Source organism: Bactrocera neohumeralis, chromosome 2 (genome assembly GCF_024586455.1).
Source record: "Bactrocera neohumeralis isolate Rockhampton chromosome 2, APGP_CSIRO_Bneo_wtdbg2-racon-allhic-juicebox.fasta_v2, whole genome shotgun sequence".
Taxonomy (NCBI): Eukaryota; Metazoa; Arthropoda; class Insecta; order Diptera; family Tephritidae; genus Bactrocera; species Bactrocera neohumeralis.
In genome coordinates, this window is record NC_065919.1 from 82,598,464 (window position 1) to 82,616,052 (window position 17,589).

The 17,589-nt window shown below is 38.0% G+C and overlaps 3 protein-coding genes across 9 annotated transcripts; 2 read left to right on the top strand and 1 right to left on the bottom strand.

The window, feature by feature from the left end:
• Positions 1-1,773: 1,773 nt before the first annotated feature.
• On the bottom strand, positions 1,774-5,028 carry LOC126766082 (uncharacterized). The gene is made up of 5 exons (XM_050483796.1): positions 4,920-5,028; positions 3,112-4,860; positions 2,983-3,051; positions 2,728-2,910; positions 1,774-2,665 (listed from the first exon to the last, which is right to left on the bottom strand). The coding sequence occupies exons 1-5, from the start codon at positions 4,927-4,929 to the stop codon at positions 1,959-1,961; spliced, it is 2,718 nt and encodes a 905-aa protein (XP_050339753.1). The 5' UTR covers positions 4,930-5,028; the 3' UTR covers positions 1,774-1,958.
• An 892-nt stretch (positions 5,029-5,920) lies between these two features.
• On the top strand, positions 5,921-11,264 carry LOC126766047 (ankyrin repeat and sterile alpha motif domain-containing protein 1B). Of its 6 annotated transcripts, none has more exons than XM_050483769.1 (12): positions 5,921-6,062; positions 6,410-6,564; positions 6,631-6,868; positions 6,953-7,502; positions 7,580-7,748; positions 8,677-9,014; positions 9,068-9,440; positions 9,535-9,869; positions 9,946-10,352; positions 10,414-10,650; positions 10,713-10,844; positions 10,905-11,264. In XM_050483769.1, the coding sequence occupies exons 2-12, from the start codon at positions 6,458-6,460 to the stop codon at positions 11,034-11,036; spliced, it is 3,018 nt and encodes a 1,005-aa protein (XP_050339726.1). In that variant the 5' UTR covers positions 5,921-6,062; positions 6,410-6,457; the 3' UTR covers positions 11,037-11,264. The 6 variants fall into 6 exon arrangements, with proteins under 6 accessions (XP_050339726.1, XP_050339708.1, XP_050339720.1 ...); XM_050483751.1 differs by having other exon boundaries at positions 5,922-6,062; positions 7,568-7,748; XM_050483763.1 differs by having other exon boundaries at positions 5,922-6,062; positions 7,568-7,748; positions 9,080-9,440.
• Positions 11,265-11,554: 290 nt separating this feature from the next.
• On the top strand, positions 11,555-17,003 carry LOC126766096 (prolyl 3-hydroxylase sudestada1). 2 transcript variants are annotated; one of them, XM_050483875.1, is made up of 8 exons: positions 11,664-11,852; positions 14,896-14,986; positions 15,062-15,201; positions 15,271-15,468; positions 15,532-15,726; positions 15,800-16,275; positions 16,334-16,475; positions 16,537-17,003. In XM_050483875.1, exons 1-8 carry the CDS (start codon positions 11,801-11,803, stop codon positions 16,857-16,859), a joined length of 1,617 nt encoding a protein of 538 aa, XP_050339832.1. In that variant the 5' UTR covers positions 11,664-11,800; the 3' UTR covers positions 16,860-17,003. The 2 variants fall into 2 exon arrangements, with proteins under 2 accessions (XP_050339821.1, XP_050339832.1); XM_050483864.1 differs by lacking the exons at positions 14,896-14,986; positions 15,062-15,201; positions 15,271-15,468; ... (2 more) ...; positions 16,334-16,475; positions 16,537-17,003 and adding an exon at positions 12,145-13,989 and having other exon boundaries at positions 11,555-11,852.
• The last annotated feature ends 586 nt before the right edge of the window (positions 17,004-17,589 follow it).

A 17,589-nucleotide genomic window follows, 5' to 3' on the forward strand; every position in this document is an offset into this window, starting at 1 on the left:
GGCTGCTGCATTGCGCTGCATTGTTATTGTACGAGCAAAGGAAAACGAGAAACCGCATAATTTCTCAACACTGCAGCAAACGCAATGCAACAACAACAATATCAAGGAAAGCAATTTCAAGTTGCCGAACGCACAAGCAAATGAGAATCGCCACTATGCACTCGTTTACTTCCGTTAACAATAAAGCCTGCGCTGCCGAATGTACTTGTATGTCGGTTGAGTGAAGAACGAATTTTAACTGTAATTGCGCGATTAGCACGCAGCAAGCGGAGCAGCGAACGCACTCATGTGCCCGCCCACGCAGAGGCAAAACAAAAATATTTCCAGCAGAGCATCAAACCTTATGGGAATGGGAACAAGCTCATCTATACAAGGTATAAACACATGTACATACTATGTCTTTGAATACTCGTAGTACATGAGCCCGCCCGCTCACAAACACACTGGCGCCCCACACGCATTGTCAGCGAAAACCACAAATTGTCAGAGCTTTCACACAACGAGACGGGGGTTCGCAGCGTGACCGAAGCTTAACGCACCGCAGCCCTTGTGGGTGTATAAGAAGGATGTATGCAGGCGGAGGACATTCTAGAGTGGTCCAAATTGCAAGCGGTGCTATGAAAAGTAGGTTACAAGCAACGCAGCATTCCGCCCAGAGCTCCGACGCGCTTAACGCATTTGACGTAAAAGTTGAATTTTTCATTCGAGAAATCCTGACCGCTTGCTAAGATAATGCAAATAATGCGAGATGAGACGGTCGTTACTGTATTTTTACCGCCTGCTGTTGTGGGTTTGTGCTTAATGTAAACAAAAGTCACGTGCTGACTTTATGAGTGCAGAAGGATTGTGCGCAAGCGCGGATAAATGTATGACTGAGAGTAATGACAAAGAGAGAAAGTTCTATGCCGGCGTAAGAGCTTGAAGGATTCAATGAGAGCGCAGTCTAATTGAGAGAAAGTATTTAAGTCAAAAATATACTTCAAATAAGCTCTTTAGTAAAGCAAATTTTAAAAGTGGAGTATTTGTGCTCTTATCTACCTGAAATGCGCTCTCTTTAAACCTCTTTAAATGTAGTCTGTAAGGAGTACAGCGAATAGCTTAGATAATGTTTATTTACGCTCTTTAAGTACGTCTAAAAATATGTCAGTGTCTTGTTGCCTGTCTTCATCGAACAGTCACGGAATCACCACATCTTCAATCCCATATTTTATAATCCCGTTAAATTGCGGCATTTACATATGGTAAACACTGAATAAACGATTGCTCTGATTACCGAAACTGTCACACATAACTGTACGTTCCTTTCCTGCGGCAATCGTTTGTACGACCCTTGAACAACTTCGTTCAATATCTATGAAGTAGATTGATATCTTACTTATCCAGAGTAGATCATGACATACTAAAGTCCCAGCATGGCACTAATAACCTCTTGTGTATGTATGTCTGCATGTCTCGCAAAACCCATTCACTTAACACACTTTCGTTCCGGTTACGGAGACCTGACTGTCGCGGTCCGACCCCGTTGTTGTTGTTATAGCGACAGAATTATGCCGACATGACAGTCCTTGGCCGGATAAAAATCCGAGTACGCTCCGGTTACGTAGACCCGACTATCGTGGCAACAGGGTCCAACCCCGAAAAATCCTGTTCTTTTGACTTACCGCTAAGTGACAACCGCAGTACAATAACCGCGATCTACGTCACCGGGCCGAGCTTCGGCGCAACCTCCAAAATAACAATAAACAAACTAATTGTTAGTCATACAACAACAAGTATGTATTGAACACTCAAATTTAATGCAAATCATTTTGACTTCAAATATGTCAAACATATAAATATATTTTTATTAATTCACATGGAAATTGGCCAATGAGCCTGAGAAGTTACACTAAACAATATATAAAACTAAGAAAACCAGTATAAGCAAATGAAAAAAATATATACTTGTTTGAGATGCTTCAATGTTCCATGTTCTGGCGATGCGCCATTTGCAGTTCAAAGCGACGATTTGAACGCACGCCTCTTATAAGTTGGCTGAATTTCTTTTCCGCCGTGCCAGGAGTGGTGCGCGAGTTGGCAGCGCGTCCCTTAAACATATCCATGTGACGTTGACGGCGCGAAGCCATTTTCTCATCAACTGACATTGTTGGAGCGAATTTTGTGTTTGCGTTCATGGCATTTGGTTTCGTCACCGCCGCAGTGGTAATTTGCACGGCGGCCGCGTTTGCCGATTTTGCATTGTTGGCATGCATTTCAAGTGCCGTTGATAGGTTGAAAGCGGGTCGCGCCGCCTGTCGTGGCTGTGTCGGTTTCAGTGCATTCTTGGCAGGCGTCATTTGCTTATTTTTGTTGTTGACAACAGTTATAGTGTGCGGCTTAATGATACCCAAGCGTGGATTTGGTAGTTTTACTTCACGGTTTTCTTTGTGTGTTGTTTCAGCTGCAACCAATGGTTTGCAAACACCAATACGTGGCAAAGGCAACTTAGAATCGTGAAGTTCTTTGTGTGATGTGTCAAATGTTTTATGCATAGATGTGTTATTAATTCCTGAAAATGTTGAATTCACGGCTGTGTGTAAGTTGATACGCTTCACTGCTTTAGATTTATCCGGATTCGTAGCCGTGGTAGTGGCTTGGTGAGTTTTTATTGGTTTTTGTGCACTAGCTAATGAAAAGTGCCGCCATTTTATATAAATATTTCATAATTACAAGTTTTGGGCAACTTACCAATACGATCCTTTGAGGCCGAATTCGTAAGTATTTTAGCGCGTTCTGCCTTACGATTCACGTGATCGACTAAATTTTCCATTTTCTCGAAATTTTTCTGATGAATAGCTGCGAAATTTGGTAATTTTGTACGTGTTGGTTTGACCTTTTGTGGCGTCACCCCCATTTTACTCGGAGTTTGTGCTAGAAAATATGTAAAATATGTTTTTATTTGCAAAGCTACAAAAATTATTTTACTTCGAAATAATAACTTACTTCGATATTTTGACTTATTTATCATTGCCTCATCAAAGGACATAGAACGTTTACGGCGTTGGGTTATAACTGAAAGTTATTAAAATATTTTGTATTGTAACTGGCGCTGCAATGTATATTATTACTTACAAGTTTCAGTAGTTGCCGTTTTTAAGTCGGTATTTTTCTTTACACTCTGGATCATACGTACGTCCACATCTTCCAAAATAACAGTCTGATTAGCAGGGCTGTAAAATGTAACATTTTTGCGTTTACTATCGGCTTCAGCGGCTCCAATGCATACAGAAAATGAACGCTTCCTAATGCTACGCAAAACAATTTCTTTCGGTTCCATTCTGGAAATTTCTACAGTAATAGGTGGTTCATCAGCCGTCCACTTTTCGTTGCCGTCATCTTCCGTGCTTGAAATATCAGCAATTTTCTTGTAGGGTGTAGGCATACGTTTTGCAGTCTTTGAGTATCTTTTCGGTGTACAACCATCATTCTGAGGAATGGTTACATTTAATTTCTGGTCTACTCCCTCATCGGTGGTCAGAATAATGCGAGGTGTTTTACGTGGTGGCGACGTTGAACTTTCATCATCCGAAAGTTGTAACGGCTGCATTTCTTCCTCTTCATCCTCTGCTACATCCGTATTTATCATAATGCAATCGCTAGCATTGGAATTATCATCATTGTATGTAAGAATTTGGATATCTGTGTCGGCGCTTTCTGCAATATTAGATATTTTGCACTCCTTTTCTTCAAGCAGTTGTATATCTTCATTTAAAGCGTTTTCTTCAGTTAATGGATTAAGTCCCAAATCGGAAATATCCAAGTTATTACTTTTCAAGTAAGTTCCAAAGTTATCTGGATTTTTTTCTTCTCTAACTTCTATTACACACCCTTTTAATTTTTTTTGGAAAATACTTTCTTTCGGAACGATACTTTCTTTCCCGTTCTCTTCATTACTGTTATTTTTTTCATTGTCGTTAACTTTTATATTAATTACGACCTCATCATGATGTTCTTCCTCATCACATTCTTTTTTGTTTGAAACATCTTCAGCTTCAGATTTGGTAATATCAATATTATTAATGTCTTTTTCTTCCTTATTTGTAATTGCTACTTTTTCATTTTTTTTCATATTGGTAATGTATTTTTCTTCCTTATTTGTAATTGCTTCTTTTTCATTTTTTTCCATATTGGTAACGTCTTTTTCTTCCTTATTTGTAATTGCTTCCTTTTCAGTTTCTTCAATATTACCGATTTTTGTCCAATCGCTTTCTCCATCATTACTGACAAATTCCTCCTGAATGTCTGCTTTATTAATATTTTCGTCCTTTGATTGAATCAACTCATCATTTTGTAAATTTTCTGCTTTAACTGATTCCGTGTGGTCTTCATTTTCATTTGGATTCATTAACTTGGGTTTATTTTTATCTCCCACAGTTTTACGGCTCTTTCGACTTCGCTTCTGTGACACACGACCCACCTTCGCGGGTGTCCATCTCGGTTGTGGCTCTTCCGTATTAGTCTCCTCCCCTTCCATATCGTTTTCAACTTCTTCTACCACCTTTGATGTCGATCTCAGTTGACGTTTACAAGTCACAATGTCTTCATATTCTTGTACGGGTTTAACGCTTTTGCGTGTACTACGTCTAGGAGTATGCGCATTAGATTTTACATCGCCGAGCGATACAATTTGTTCAGTATGTTTGTTTGACCTTGGTGTTACCGGAACTTCATTTTCCTTTGCAATATCCATTTCCATGTCGCTATCGTCTTCTTGCGACATTATCAGCTCTACCTCCTTCTCCAAATCTTCGGGACGGTTGCGACGTGAGGATCTTCGATATTGGGGCTTGGATGAGCCCGCGGCTTTGGATTCCTGTAACGCTGCAATTATGAAAGCATTTAAACGAATTATGGAGCTTATTATTTTTCATAGCACTTACAGACACTCATTTTATTTTATATTCTGTAGAAAATACGTTGAAATACACAAAAATTACAAACTTATTTAGATTCTTCTTTTCAAGCTGAAATTGAATACAGTTTGCTACCGATTGTTTTCAAATTTGCTGAATTCATTTTCATTCGGAATTCAGCAGCCACCAATTAGAAACACAAGAAGCTGCCAACTCTATGGCAGGGATGAAAAATAAGGCAATATTACGATTCTTTCGGCGGTATTTGTCATGACATGTAAAGAAAAACAAAAAAACAAAACAAAATAAGAGTGAATTGCATATAAAATTTAAAGTGATATATCTCGAAAACTATGAGTCTGAAGACGGCATATGAGTATATATTTTTTAATACTGAGGACCTCCTCTATCCATCCGTACCATCAAATCGCGGCGCCGAAAGAATCGTAAACGTGCCAAAAATAATGAATTCTTAGTGAACATAAAAGGCTTAGAAATTTAAAGATGCCAAAAACACTTTTCCAGAATGTGTGGAAAAGCTAAATACTCTCAAGTGTATGCAGTCAAGAAATAGGTTTGATTATTTAACATGTATGGACTTTAGAAATATATATTTCAAACGATTAGCAATAGGTATCTACTTTGCCTCTGTTAAAAATTTCGAGTCAACAAATTTTGCAGACAAATAGTTTTATATATAAATACGAGTATAAATATTTTTATAGTGCTCAAAATGGTCATATATAAAATCTTAGTCATAAGAAAAGTATAAAATGAATAACAAGAAAAACAGTGAAGTTCAAAGGTTTTTATTACGTTGATCGAATCCTCTTTGGTTAGGTAAGTTCTAAATATAATCAATATAGCATACTAATAGGAATTTGCCCTTATATGAAAAAAATTTTATTATGTTGTCTTGGCAACCCTAGTGTGCTTTTGCGCTGAATTCATTCCACGACGATTTTCATTTCAATAGGATGCCACTTAATTTAAGCATACTTTATGTTGAACAAGTATTTTAGCATTGTGTAGTCTGGTAACTCTACAAGTGGTTTAGAAATTAGAACGGCCCAAAAATTGCACTAGTGGTTTTTGGGCAGAGAAATTTAATTTTCATTAATGGAATTACGTGCAAATAATGTGAGAAATATGAATTGGTGTTCTTAATTGGTAATTAAATGAAAATATTAAAGTTTTCGTTAGTTAAATTAAAGTGATGAATGTGTGTTAGTTATAATTAAAACTACATGGAGCATTCTGCAAAGACCTTGAACATAAAGTAAACAAATCTCAGCATAGATAAGAGCACAAAGCTATTTTCTAATTAAATAGCTACATTAGGTCACTTCTTTAAGGAATACATAAATTTCAAATATGTGAAAAATGAGTAAATCGTGTGCATATTTTTCGCGAGAAATTTAATTTCGTACTAGTAGCTAAAGATATCAGATAATTAGAACGATAAGCATCTTACGTGCGTGATTAGTCATAACTTGTAATTATTTTAATTTTTTTAGCAAACTTTACAATATTCGTAATCTCCATCAACTTTGCGGCGTGTTGCAATGGGCAAAGATCAAGAACTGTTGGAAGCGGCACGCATCGGAAATATTGCTGTTGTAGGCAAAATACTTGAGCAGATTTCGAAACGTAACAGCGGGCCTTTCTCAAGGTTTATTAAAATAAACAAATTTTATTGCGTGTGAGTTTGTTATAAACTTATCTTTTAATTATTTAGTTTTCGGCGAAGCCCATGCATCAATAGCCAAGATGTTAATGGCTACACGCCACTTCATCATGCTTGCTTAAATGGTCATGGCAATATAGTACGCCTTTTATTGGTCCATAATGCTGCCCCTGATATGCCGGATATACGCGGTTCAACACCTCTGTATTTGGCTGCTTGGGCGGGTCATGACGAGATTGTAAAACAGCTCTTGCTTCACACACCAAAAGCAGCAAATCCAAATGCACAGGTTAGTAGTGATTATCTCATTGTAATTTAAATACATACATATAAATATGTAAATCAACCTTATATAACTTACTATAATTTTCAGACTATCGACAATGAAACACCCTTGCACTGTGCCGCACAGCATGGACATAACACCGTTCTAGCCATTTTACTTGCCTACGGTGCTGATCCAACAGTTCGCAACAATAGTTTTCAGACGGCATTAGATCTTGCCGCACAATTCGGCCGTTTGCAGGCGGTACAAACATTAATACGCACACATCCCGAATTGTTAGCACCATATCGTTCATCTGGCAGCAAAACTCCTACAACTTCAACCATTGAATCTACACCGTACACGATTTCACCATCGACACATTTATTTACACATACTTGCTTGCATTTAGCTAGTCGTAACGGCCATAAAAAAGTTGTCGAAGCACTCTTAGCCGCTGGTGTCGATGTCAACATTATGACTAACTCGGGAACTGCCCTGCATGAGGCTGCACTTTGCGGTAAAAAAGCTGTGGTCAATGTACTGCTACAAGCCGGTGTTAATCCAAATGCTACCGATGGCTCAGGTCATACAGCACTAGATTTGCTCAAAGACTATCCACCACATGTCACTTACGAAATTGTATGCGCAATAAAAGGTAATTTTTTGTGGAGCAAGCTTATTCTTTATATTGAAGAAACAAAATTGCTAATTTTTGGTTAGATTTTTATAAAGACGCCTCGAATGGTACCCACTTTAAACCAATAAACGAGCTCAGTGACGGAGACGATCATGAGCGCAGTGACAGTTCCATCTCGCCAGTGCCAAATATAGCCTTTGAACGAGGGCAAAACGACGCAAAAGTCAGTGCTATTGCACACAAGGAATTTTTGATGCCAAAGACGTAAGACTGGGATCGAATGAATGGCTCATTTGTGTATTGTAATTCACACTCAGAATGCTCCATTTGACGCACCCATTGTCCACGATCATTATCATAAACGTGACACAGACTTGTCATTAAACAGCTACTCGTATCCTATCGCTTAAGATGCAACCCAGCACTAGAATCAATATTAGTATGATATTAACTATTGTGATTAGCGAAGCTTTATACTGTTTTTATTATTATTATTTACATACATATACATAATACCTACTTATAACTACCCTATCATGCATATAAATGGCAAGCATTTATTTAAAACTAACCAAAGTTCTGTATGTGTCTAGCATTGTAAAAATATATTATGCATTACTGTTTAACTAAAATCATCTGCAATTATTAAATGTACATACATATTTATTTATATATATAGATATATATATATTGCATCAACCCATTTCCGTTTCGTTGCTTGGTGATTCACACATTTCATTCAATCTAATCCACCTGTTGCGTTATAATCAAAAACCACAAACAAATTGGCTGTCTAACAGAAACTTCTGTAATTTGTAAGTGCCTCTCGTAAACTTTTAGTGAAAATTGTTGCAAAAATTCTTACAATTCTGCCTTTAAAAAATTATATTCTTTATTATAGTTGTAGCAGTGAAATTGTATAAGCCACTTCATCGTTTCTTCTCATCCTGCTAATAATTTCTGATCTTATGCGTATAATTTGAATGTGTAATATACACATTTAAAGTATGTTTGTATATTCATGATACAAGGCTTTACGCGGCTTAAAGCTTACTACCACACGTGGTAAACGAACCACATTTATATTGTAGTTTTATTTATCTCATATACATTTATCCACGAATGAATGTATGTAATGAAAGAAACAAAAATCAACACTGCTTACGAGATGTTTTATTATATTCTCTTATAGTGTGAAACCAAATAGACTTTCTGTTTCGATGAGTTCTTTAGAACATACCAGCAAGCCTCAATCAAATTATTTACCAATGAAACCGATCCTTTGGCAAAACTCTCATACAGGCATCGCGCCTCCATTTTGCCAAAATGACCGCAATGTGCTGCCTCTATTTTCACCGGTAGAGAAACAGCGTTCTCTGTGGAGTGTTTCTAATTATCAACACCGCACACGTAGTCCTAGTAGCCCGAGTAGGTATGGTGGTCGTGCACAAATGTCACACAAAGCATACGAACATGTTTCTTTGGCCAGAAGCGGTTCAGTGCATAATCTCCACGGGCATAATACAAAACGTATGTCTACTTTTCTTTTCATTACAAATATTTCTTGACACTTATTTTAAAAGTATTCATATTAGGCGATATTAACGCCAACACCCGTACTCGTTGCGTGGATGAGTATGTAGAGATGACTGACCCCAATTCTTTTACACGCTCCTCACCAAATGTTGCAAGGGCAGCTAATTTGCAGATATCGCATTCTTCAAACACGAATTTGACTTCACAACAGCGTTCTGTCGATGGGTTTGTAAAAGTGACTAATTTGAACAATTTTACATGCTCCTCGAATAACACTACACCACCGAAAAAACCCATACCTAGCCCACGTTCCATAAGAACCAATGACTATGCCAATATTAATCACATTTTAACAACATCAAATTCAAGTATTAATTGCACGAATGCGGCGGAATCGTTATCACCAACCATGCCGCAAAAGTAAGTAAAACAACATCACTTATCACGGTGTTTTTTTTTTTTTTATTTTACACGAGTTACACTGCATACTCACATAATGGAGTGTATATTACAGACCACAGGACCAAAGCCCACCACCGCAGCCATGCAAAGTATCGCCCGTGAAAGATGCGAACAATAATTGCCATAATATTAACGAGAAGAAACACTCGCCCACCCCCGATTTTCCGCCACCGACGGTTTTTCAAGCGGAACATACCATACTCGAATTTATGAGACCTAATAGCACTCATAGCAAGCGTAAATCATTGGGCCTGAAGCAACAACCACACCCAGATTTGGAATCCTTCATTATGGACGCTATAAATCAATTTGAGCTACCTGATTCTCCAGTGAGTTCTCGTGTTTCGGATTGTGTGGAGGAGTTTGTGGGTGATGCACCTTTTGCTGGTTAGTTTCAATATATTTCTGCAAAATATGTTACTAACTGTTGAATTAAACATTATTTAATTTCTTCGCAATATAGGACTTTTTAAAGGTTCTACTTTGAATTTGGCAATGGATGGTAAAGAAGATGGCTTTTCCGTTCACCGCGCATCTAGTGGCCTACGCTCACCGAGTTTGGTGCGCTCAATAAAGCCACTACCACCCAAAAGAAATATTGCTCAGTCGCAAAAAGCGGTTGATGCTGAAAATTTCAATGCTGCACAAGTGTGGGCAGAGATTGATACCATACTTGAAAGTATTGGCAATGAGGTCAATAAACAGTCGGAACAAATAAGCGAGCTCAATAAAACCAGCACCTTGAACAAGGAGTCATTGCAAATACGTAGACCAGCAGCTTTGTGTTTGGGTAGTAACGACGATTGTGCAAACAACTGGTGTCATTCTCCAAACACGCTTATATTCGGACAAATACTCTACACAGTATATGTATGTCGCTTATGATTTAACTGTACAAATGAGTTTACAACAATTTGTGTTATTTTTAAAGTATCTAGGGTCCACAGTTATACGTGAATTGCACGGTACTACTTCCACACGAAAATCCATATTAAAATTTAAGCGAAATGCCACTCCACTGCCAGTGGTCAAGGAGAGGGAATCGAACTTAGTAAAGGATTGCAATAATTTAACCAAAATGCTCAAAGAGTCTAATCAGGATACGCGCCTAAAAGTTGGTCTTGCTGTGTCTTGTGGTGGTGTAAAGTTTTTAAACACCGACAATAGTGTAAGATTTCAAACATTACACGTATACTTTGAACAAAAACTACTAATCACATATATTTCTAGTCCACCATTTGCACGCACGATATCGAAAACATCAATTGTGTGTGCCAGGATGCCGAGGACTTGCGTTATTTTGCTTATATTACTAAAGAAGAAGATATGCATTACTGTCATGTTTTTATGGTGGATAATTTGGTACGATACTCGTTCATAATTAAGTACAATATTATACTGTATTGTTATTATTTATTTCAGGAGTTATCACACGAAATTATTTTGACATTGGGTGAGGCGTTTGAAGTTGCATATCAGTTGGCGCTAAGCAAAGAAGATGTCGCACCGATTTCTAATAATTCGAGGTCTATGGAAAATATTGCCGAGATATAGTTTGACCATAAACTAACTACTAACTTTAATTTCTAATTCAATTTAATTTTGTATTCAACCACTAGTCGTTGATTTTTAAATTTTCAAATTGTATTAATGAAGGTATTTAAAACCTACGCGGTTTTGTTTATCGCATTTTCCACGATTCTTGCAAAATCGTGACGTTGCATTACGATTTTTGTTAATTTTGAATGTTTTAATACAAACTTGTTATTTATGAAAACAAAATGTATTTTATTTAATATATGGACATGTATATAAAACTTTGAAAGCTCCTACAACTGAAGGGTTCGCAAATGACCGGATACGTACAATACATCCTGTGGATAATTTAAGCGAAAATATTTCGAATTTGACATAAAAAGCCCCATTTCTTCGGGCATTAGTGATGTGAAGTTAAAAATAACGCAACGCGACTCTGCAACAATTTTATTTCTTATTTTTTTTAGTTGTTGCTTAAAACTGACAAGATTAACATATATTATTAATAAGTCTAATATAATATACTTATTTATATATATAGTATATTATATTATACTATTTCAATAATAATTATTATTACACTTTTTCTCCTAAAAAATATATATTTTAAATTACGATGGCAACATTGATACTCTTGAAGGTATTGCATCCCTGCCATTGTTTGACATACGGCATTTGCCGTCAGGTGTGAAAAATATATTTTCACATTATTCAAGAAATAACAATTTGTTTTATTTTGTGAATATTGTTAAAAAGTAGTGTATTATCAGAAAAGCCAAAAAATGGAAAAATCTAGGGCAAAAGTTACGAGTGAGGATATTGCTGATGGAGAAGGTAAGCTGTTGTGAATTTGTATTAGTTGGATTTCTCCCATGTGCAGGGTGAGGCAGACAGGCCATTAGGCATGTCTTTTATTTACATGAAAATGTACGGGTGTCTTATGAATAAAGACCTAATATTACACACAGTTTGAAAGTTTGCAGTGTTCTCAGTTATTTTTATTAAGAAGCTGTTACAAGCAACAACGTAAAGAAAAATATTTTTAAGAAAATCATAGTTCTTGATAAGGTATGAGATTTGTAGTTTTCTAGTTAATACAATAAAATTCATTGTATTGCATTTGCAGTTGCTGGCGACAAAAATGATGGCTATACCACAGGATCTGCTAATGGTGAACCGAAATGCAAAGTTGCAAAGCTTAGCACAGAAGCAAACATCATAGCTGACCTAACACTTAATCACTCATACACAACACCGGCGTTTACACAGCAACTAAAAGCAGAATGGAGTTCGCAAGAGAAACAAGACTTTCACGACTCAGCAACGGATGTAAAAGTTTTTAGAGATCCTTTTCAAGTTTGTCTGCTACCAGATCTACTACAAAATAAAATTACATGCCGACAACTTGTCGATGAAATGGTGCAAAAAGTTCAATGGTCTCGCAAACAAATGGATTTATACGAATTTTATCAAAGTGCGGATTTGTCCAATATGGCTACTTGTAAGTTATTAACAAGTTTCCTGCAAATGCTGCGACGCACTGTGAGACCCTGGCTAGAGGCATTGACAGGCTTAAAATTAGATTATGTATCTGCTTCTTGCTCTATGTACACCTGCGGAGATTACCTACTGGTACACGATGACTTACTAAAAGACCGGCAAATAGCTTTCATATACTATCTTTCACCTTGGGAAAATGTGGAACAGTGGCGTGAAGATCAAGGAGGTTGTTTAGAGCTTTTCAACAGTGATGATCATTGCTTCCCAGTATTCCCCGTAAAACGAAAAATATCACCTAAAAACAACCAATTTGCCTTTTTCAAAGTTGGCTCACGCTCATTTCATCAAGTTGGCGAAGTGACATCATTCGACTATCCACGTCTGACCATAAATGGTTGGTTTCATGGTGCATCCAATGATGACTTGATCTCTGACATAATGCGACCATTTGGAAAACAAGAATTCACATCACCAGTAAATAAGCTTTCGATTAATATAAATGAACTGTTAAACGAGGTATACTTAAAAGCTCAAACCAAAAAAAGCATACAAAAACGCATCGAAGACAATTCCGAGATTTGCTTATACGAGTTTTTGAGGCGTGAAATTTTCGAACAAGCCCTAGAACAATTGTTGCACGACGACACCTTGAAATGGCGTCTGGAAGGACCAGCAAATGCGCATAATTATGAAGTGCTTGAACTTGATACGGCCAGTAAATCTATATCTCGTTTGATTTCACTATTTTCAAGTACCGAAATCTTTGCCTTACTACGTGACTACACCGATCTGGACTTGGCTGGACCGAACGCTATTAATCCCACATATAATCTGCAAATACAACGTTGGTCACACGGCAACTACACTGTTCTCGGTGACGGCGCCATTTGTGAGGAGAACACACTGGACCTAATTTATTACCTCAACGCCAGTGAAGGCGCTGCTATTGTTACCTATCTCTCACCCGAAGCGGATGAACCGCTACAAAAGCAACGAAATGAAGACTCAGATTTTGATGATATTGATTTCAACGAAGAAGATGATGACTCTGTACTTTTGACAATTACGCCAGTGGATAATGCGCTTAATATTGTATATCGCTGTGAAGGCACGACCAAATTCACCAAATACGTGTCGCGTAATACGCCACTGGAACGCGGGCCGGTCCATGTGATTTCTTGCAGTTATAAAGAATAGTGCGTGCTAACGTCCACGTCTCTTTTAGCAGCGCCACGCACAAATAACATTAATTTTATGTGTTACCAATATGATAACTGTATATTTTAGTTTACCACAAATTTTTTTGTGTGCTGAGTCACATTCAAAAAAGGCAACCGAATAACGGTACACGAAAATTATAATGAAGCAAAGAAAACACAGTTTATACCTCCTATTAATTATTTTGTTGAAATATAATTATTTAAAACAGAAAAAAAGAAATAAATATGTATTAGTTGTTCCAAATAATCAAGCAGTTTGTTTACAGTGTATAAATGAAGACAAAGAGATTTATTAATTTGGTGTAGAGTCCAACTGGGCTGCGATTTGCTCTATATTCAGGTAAGGGTCAGTTCAGTAACAAAAAAAAAAGGCAAAAAATTATAACTGTTTACAACAAGTGCAGTGCTTAATTGAAAAACGGTCGTTTACTTTGCGGTTAGTTATACTCTAACTTAGTGAGAACAGTTATTTGCTTGAAAGTTAATTAAAAATTTTTGCTATGTTACGAATGCACTTCGGTTGTTGTTGTTGTAGCGGCAAAAACGTTCCTGCAGTAATTTCTGGAAATGGTGCCGAGTTGACAGTCCTTGGCCGAATATAAATCTGGGTCCGTTCCGGTTACTTAGACCCCATTGTCGTAGAAACGGAATAATACACTTCGGTCGCCAATATTAGTGAGTCAAACGCGAGTAGAAGACCAATTGATCCTACTATAAGCAAAATTCTGCCGCTACAACAACAAGGGATTTTAAACTGGTCAAGGATTGTCAACTCGGAATTGTGGAATATTTTCCATCTCTAAGGCAGCAACGAACCATAATGTTACCGGCTGTGCAGCACTCTGAAAGAAACAATACGATGAAGCTTAGAAGACTCCAGTTGTAGACTTACTATTGGCTTACATATGTACATACGTAGGTTTGTTGTTGTTGTTTCCGTAGCATCAGAGACAGACCGTGACTAGCGTTACTTGGCCTTAAATGCCACCGATGAATAGATTGTGAAAATGTGATGAGAATTTAAGGAAGCAAAAACTAAAAAAAAAACTTCTTAAGGCGGGCTTATCGATATCTTATCGATATAAAAATTCTAACGTTACTTCACTGTTACTCTCAGAAACTAATTTGTTGACTAGCATTTGTTTAATTTTTTTCAGATAAATACCGTCTCTTTGCCTCCATGGCCTTCATGATTGTGGTCATTATTGTTGGCGTGCCTATGTGGTGGAAGACAACAGAAGTATACAGGTAAATGAATTTCTATACATAAAACGTTGCATATTTATTACAACAACATACTTTCTTTCAAACGCTTAACGGTAGAGTGAGCTTACCATCAGCGGATATCATGAGTTTGAGCGACAAACCGATAGAAATTGGCACAAAGGTTGCCATATACACGTTTGAAAAGTCACGTGGTGAACTACTAGTCAAAGAGCTGACGGAAGCTTATGCCAATAACGGTTTGTTTGTAAACCATTAATAAATGTCAAAGGTCGGTCTTATGTCAATATCCATTTTCTTAATTACAGAACTATGGCGTCCACAATTCGTGCAAATTGCGCCATTTGAGAAAGCGCTGCAAACCAAAACGCCAGCTGGTCTTGAGAATATATTGCTGAAGACGGAAGAAATTAAAGCTGGCGATTTTCTCTTCATTGAATGGCCAAAATTGCAAGAAGAAGTTTTGCTCACATCTGAGCGTTCCGCCTTGATACGCAGCGATACTTGTACGTTTTGTCCACAAATCCTAAGATTTTAGGCTATTTCATCCGTTTTTGCTTTAATTTCAGCTTCCACACGCATTAAGCAGGTCATAAATACACTTATTCTGCAAACTCATCGCATGCAACAGATACTTAACGCAAATCACCGAGAAGCGGTCAAAAGTGAAGCGCCACAGACGGAGTACGATGTGGTGGTGTCGATATTGAATCCACGTCCGGATATAATGAACGCCAAGTGGAATGTGCGCATGGCTGTGGAAAGTATGCTCCACAATTAAATTATTTTCTACGAAATATTAATTTGTGAACAATCTTTCCTATCATAACTTGTTAGCCTATATTGCACCCTTTCTTAATGAAGTGTCACAAATATCCAACTACACGCTCACCACACAATGGAAATATCAGCTGCCTTTTGAAGCCGATTTGAAACAGGTGCGCGATGCCTCAAAACTTGGCCGCCACTACGCTTTGGGCGAGGCCGATTTGCCGCACATAATTACGTCGATTGAAAAGAATCTCGGCGTTGGCATAACGGCCAAGCCGGCAATTAATTTAGTGGTTTATATAACACCGTGTGACATTGCGCCCGTACACATTTATAATCGTCAAAATAAGCAAGCCACACGCCAGAAGGTGGATTCATTCATTTCGCCTAAATGGGGTGGCATCATCATTGCCAATCCGCCCGCCGAGGCATGCTTCCACTATAACACTGCCCAACAGCCGGTCGAATTTTACGTGAACACCAATGATGTCATGCAAATCATGTTGTATCAGCTGCAAAAGTTGCTGGACATTAATGTGGAGGTGAGCTACCAACAACTAAAGCATATTTACGTATATATTAATGCAATTGCATTTTCAGTTCAACATAGATGGCGTCAAAACGGTGGCCCTAGAGCAGATAGCGCCACGTCGTTGGGAATATGAAGCTTATATACGCCGCAGCGTGGTGATGCACATCGCCACCGCAAGCAACACGTTGCAGAGCCTCATTAAGCTACTAGGTAAGCACACGCAACTCCTTAATTAAGCGAATTTTAAAAACCCTTACACCTTTGTTCACAGACAACATCAGTTATATTGTTATCAATGATGACGTGGGCGAGTCCATTAATGACGCGTACAAAAAGTTGCTTCTGGCTAAGCAGGCGCTTGCTGCGGGTAATCTGCTGGCTGCCTCCGACTATGCTAGAACTGCCTTTGTCGCCTCGGAACATGCATTCTTCGATGCAAGTCTGTTGGCGCAATTATACTTTCCCGACGAACAAAAATATGCCATATACATTCCATTGTTCCTGCCCATTATGGTGCCGGTGATTACATCGTTCACCATGATTCGCAAGCTGCTGACGAAATTACGTAATGCCAAAAAGCAGAAAGTCGCTTAATGTAACTGTAGTTAATGCATACGTTTGTATGTATTGCTTTTGTATGTCATTTAGCTATAAATTCATGGTAGTATTATTAATTTATCGACTGTAATGATTTTCTGATAACTGATCTGATTGAGTAAAAACATTTTCGTACGAAAATCGTGTCCCGTGGAATTTATTTGCTCTTTGGGGTTAACTTTAACCCAATCTTTGCGGGGGGTTAGTGCCAAAGATGGCTTGACCAACAAACGCAATCTCAATCTTGTTGTAATGGTTAACTAGAGTTTAGGTTGGAGTAGCAAAGAACTGTTACGTTTCATATGACTTTTTAATTGGGAAAAAGTTATACTGATACCATACAACCATTACTGCGGAAATTGCCACGAGGTAAAAGAAGGCCACCGTTCCCACGACAGTCGGATCTACGTAATTGGAACGGACCCGGGTCGGATAAAAATCCGGTTCGGTTCCGGTTACTTGGACACGACTGTCGTGGGAAAGGATCGCTTGCCTGTTTCTTGGCGATGACTCGGAAGTTACACATAAGGACATAATATTGGGAGGGGATTTTAGTCGCAGTGGTTTTACAATTTATTTGTTATTGAGCGTCAATTTTTTCACTTTTTTTTCATTGGGAGTGGTTTCTACGTGGCGGGTTCAAAACCCAGCCGTCAACCTTGCTAGGCGAGGCGATTAAGTTGTATACACATTTATATAGTGAGCCGCTTCTTTCAAGACCGACGCC

Coding starts and splice junctions, on each gene's coding strand:
- LOC126766047 (XM_050483751.1), top strand. CDS start 6,458: ATGGGCAAAGATCAAGAACTGTTGGAAGCGGCACGCATCGGAAATATT. Junction 7,503..7,567: donor AATTGTATGCGCAATAAAAG/GTAATTTTTTGT, acceptor ATTTTTGGTTAG/ATTTTTATAAAGACGCCTCG. Junction 9,870..9,945: donor GGGTGATGCACCTTTTGCTG/GTTAGTTTCAAT, acceptor TTCGCAATATAG/GACTTTTTAAAGGTTCTACT.
- LOC126766082 (XM_050483796.1), bottom strand. Junction 2,911..2,982: donor AAATAAGTCAAAATATCGAA/GTAAGTTATTAT, acceptor CATATTTTCTAG/CACAAACTCCGAGTAAAATG. Junction 2,666..2,727: donor GGCCTCAAAGGATCGTATTG/GTAAGTTGCCCA, acceptor ACTTTTCATTAG/CTAGTGCACAAAAACCAATA.
- LOC126766096 (XM_050483864.1), top strand. CDS start 11,801: ATGGAAAAATCTAGGGCAAAAGTTACGAGTGAGGATATTGCTGATGGA. Junction 11,853..12,144: donor GGATATTGCTGATGGAGAAG/GTAAGCTGTTGT, acceptor TTGCATTTGCAG/TTGCTGGCGACAAAAATGAT.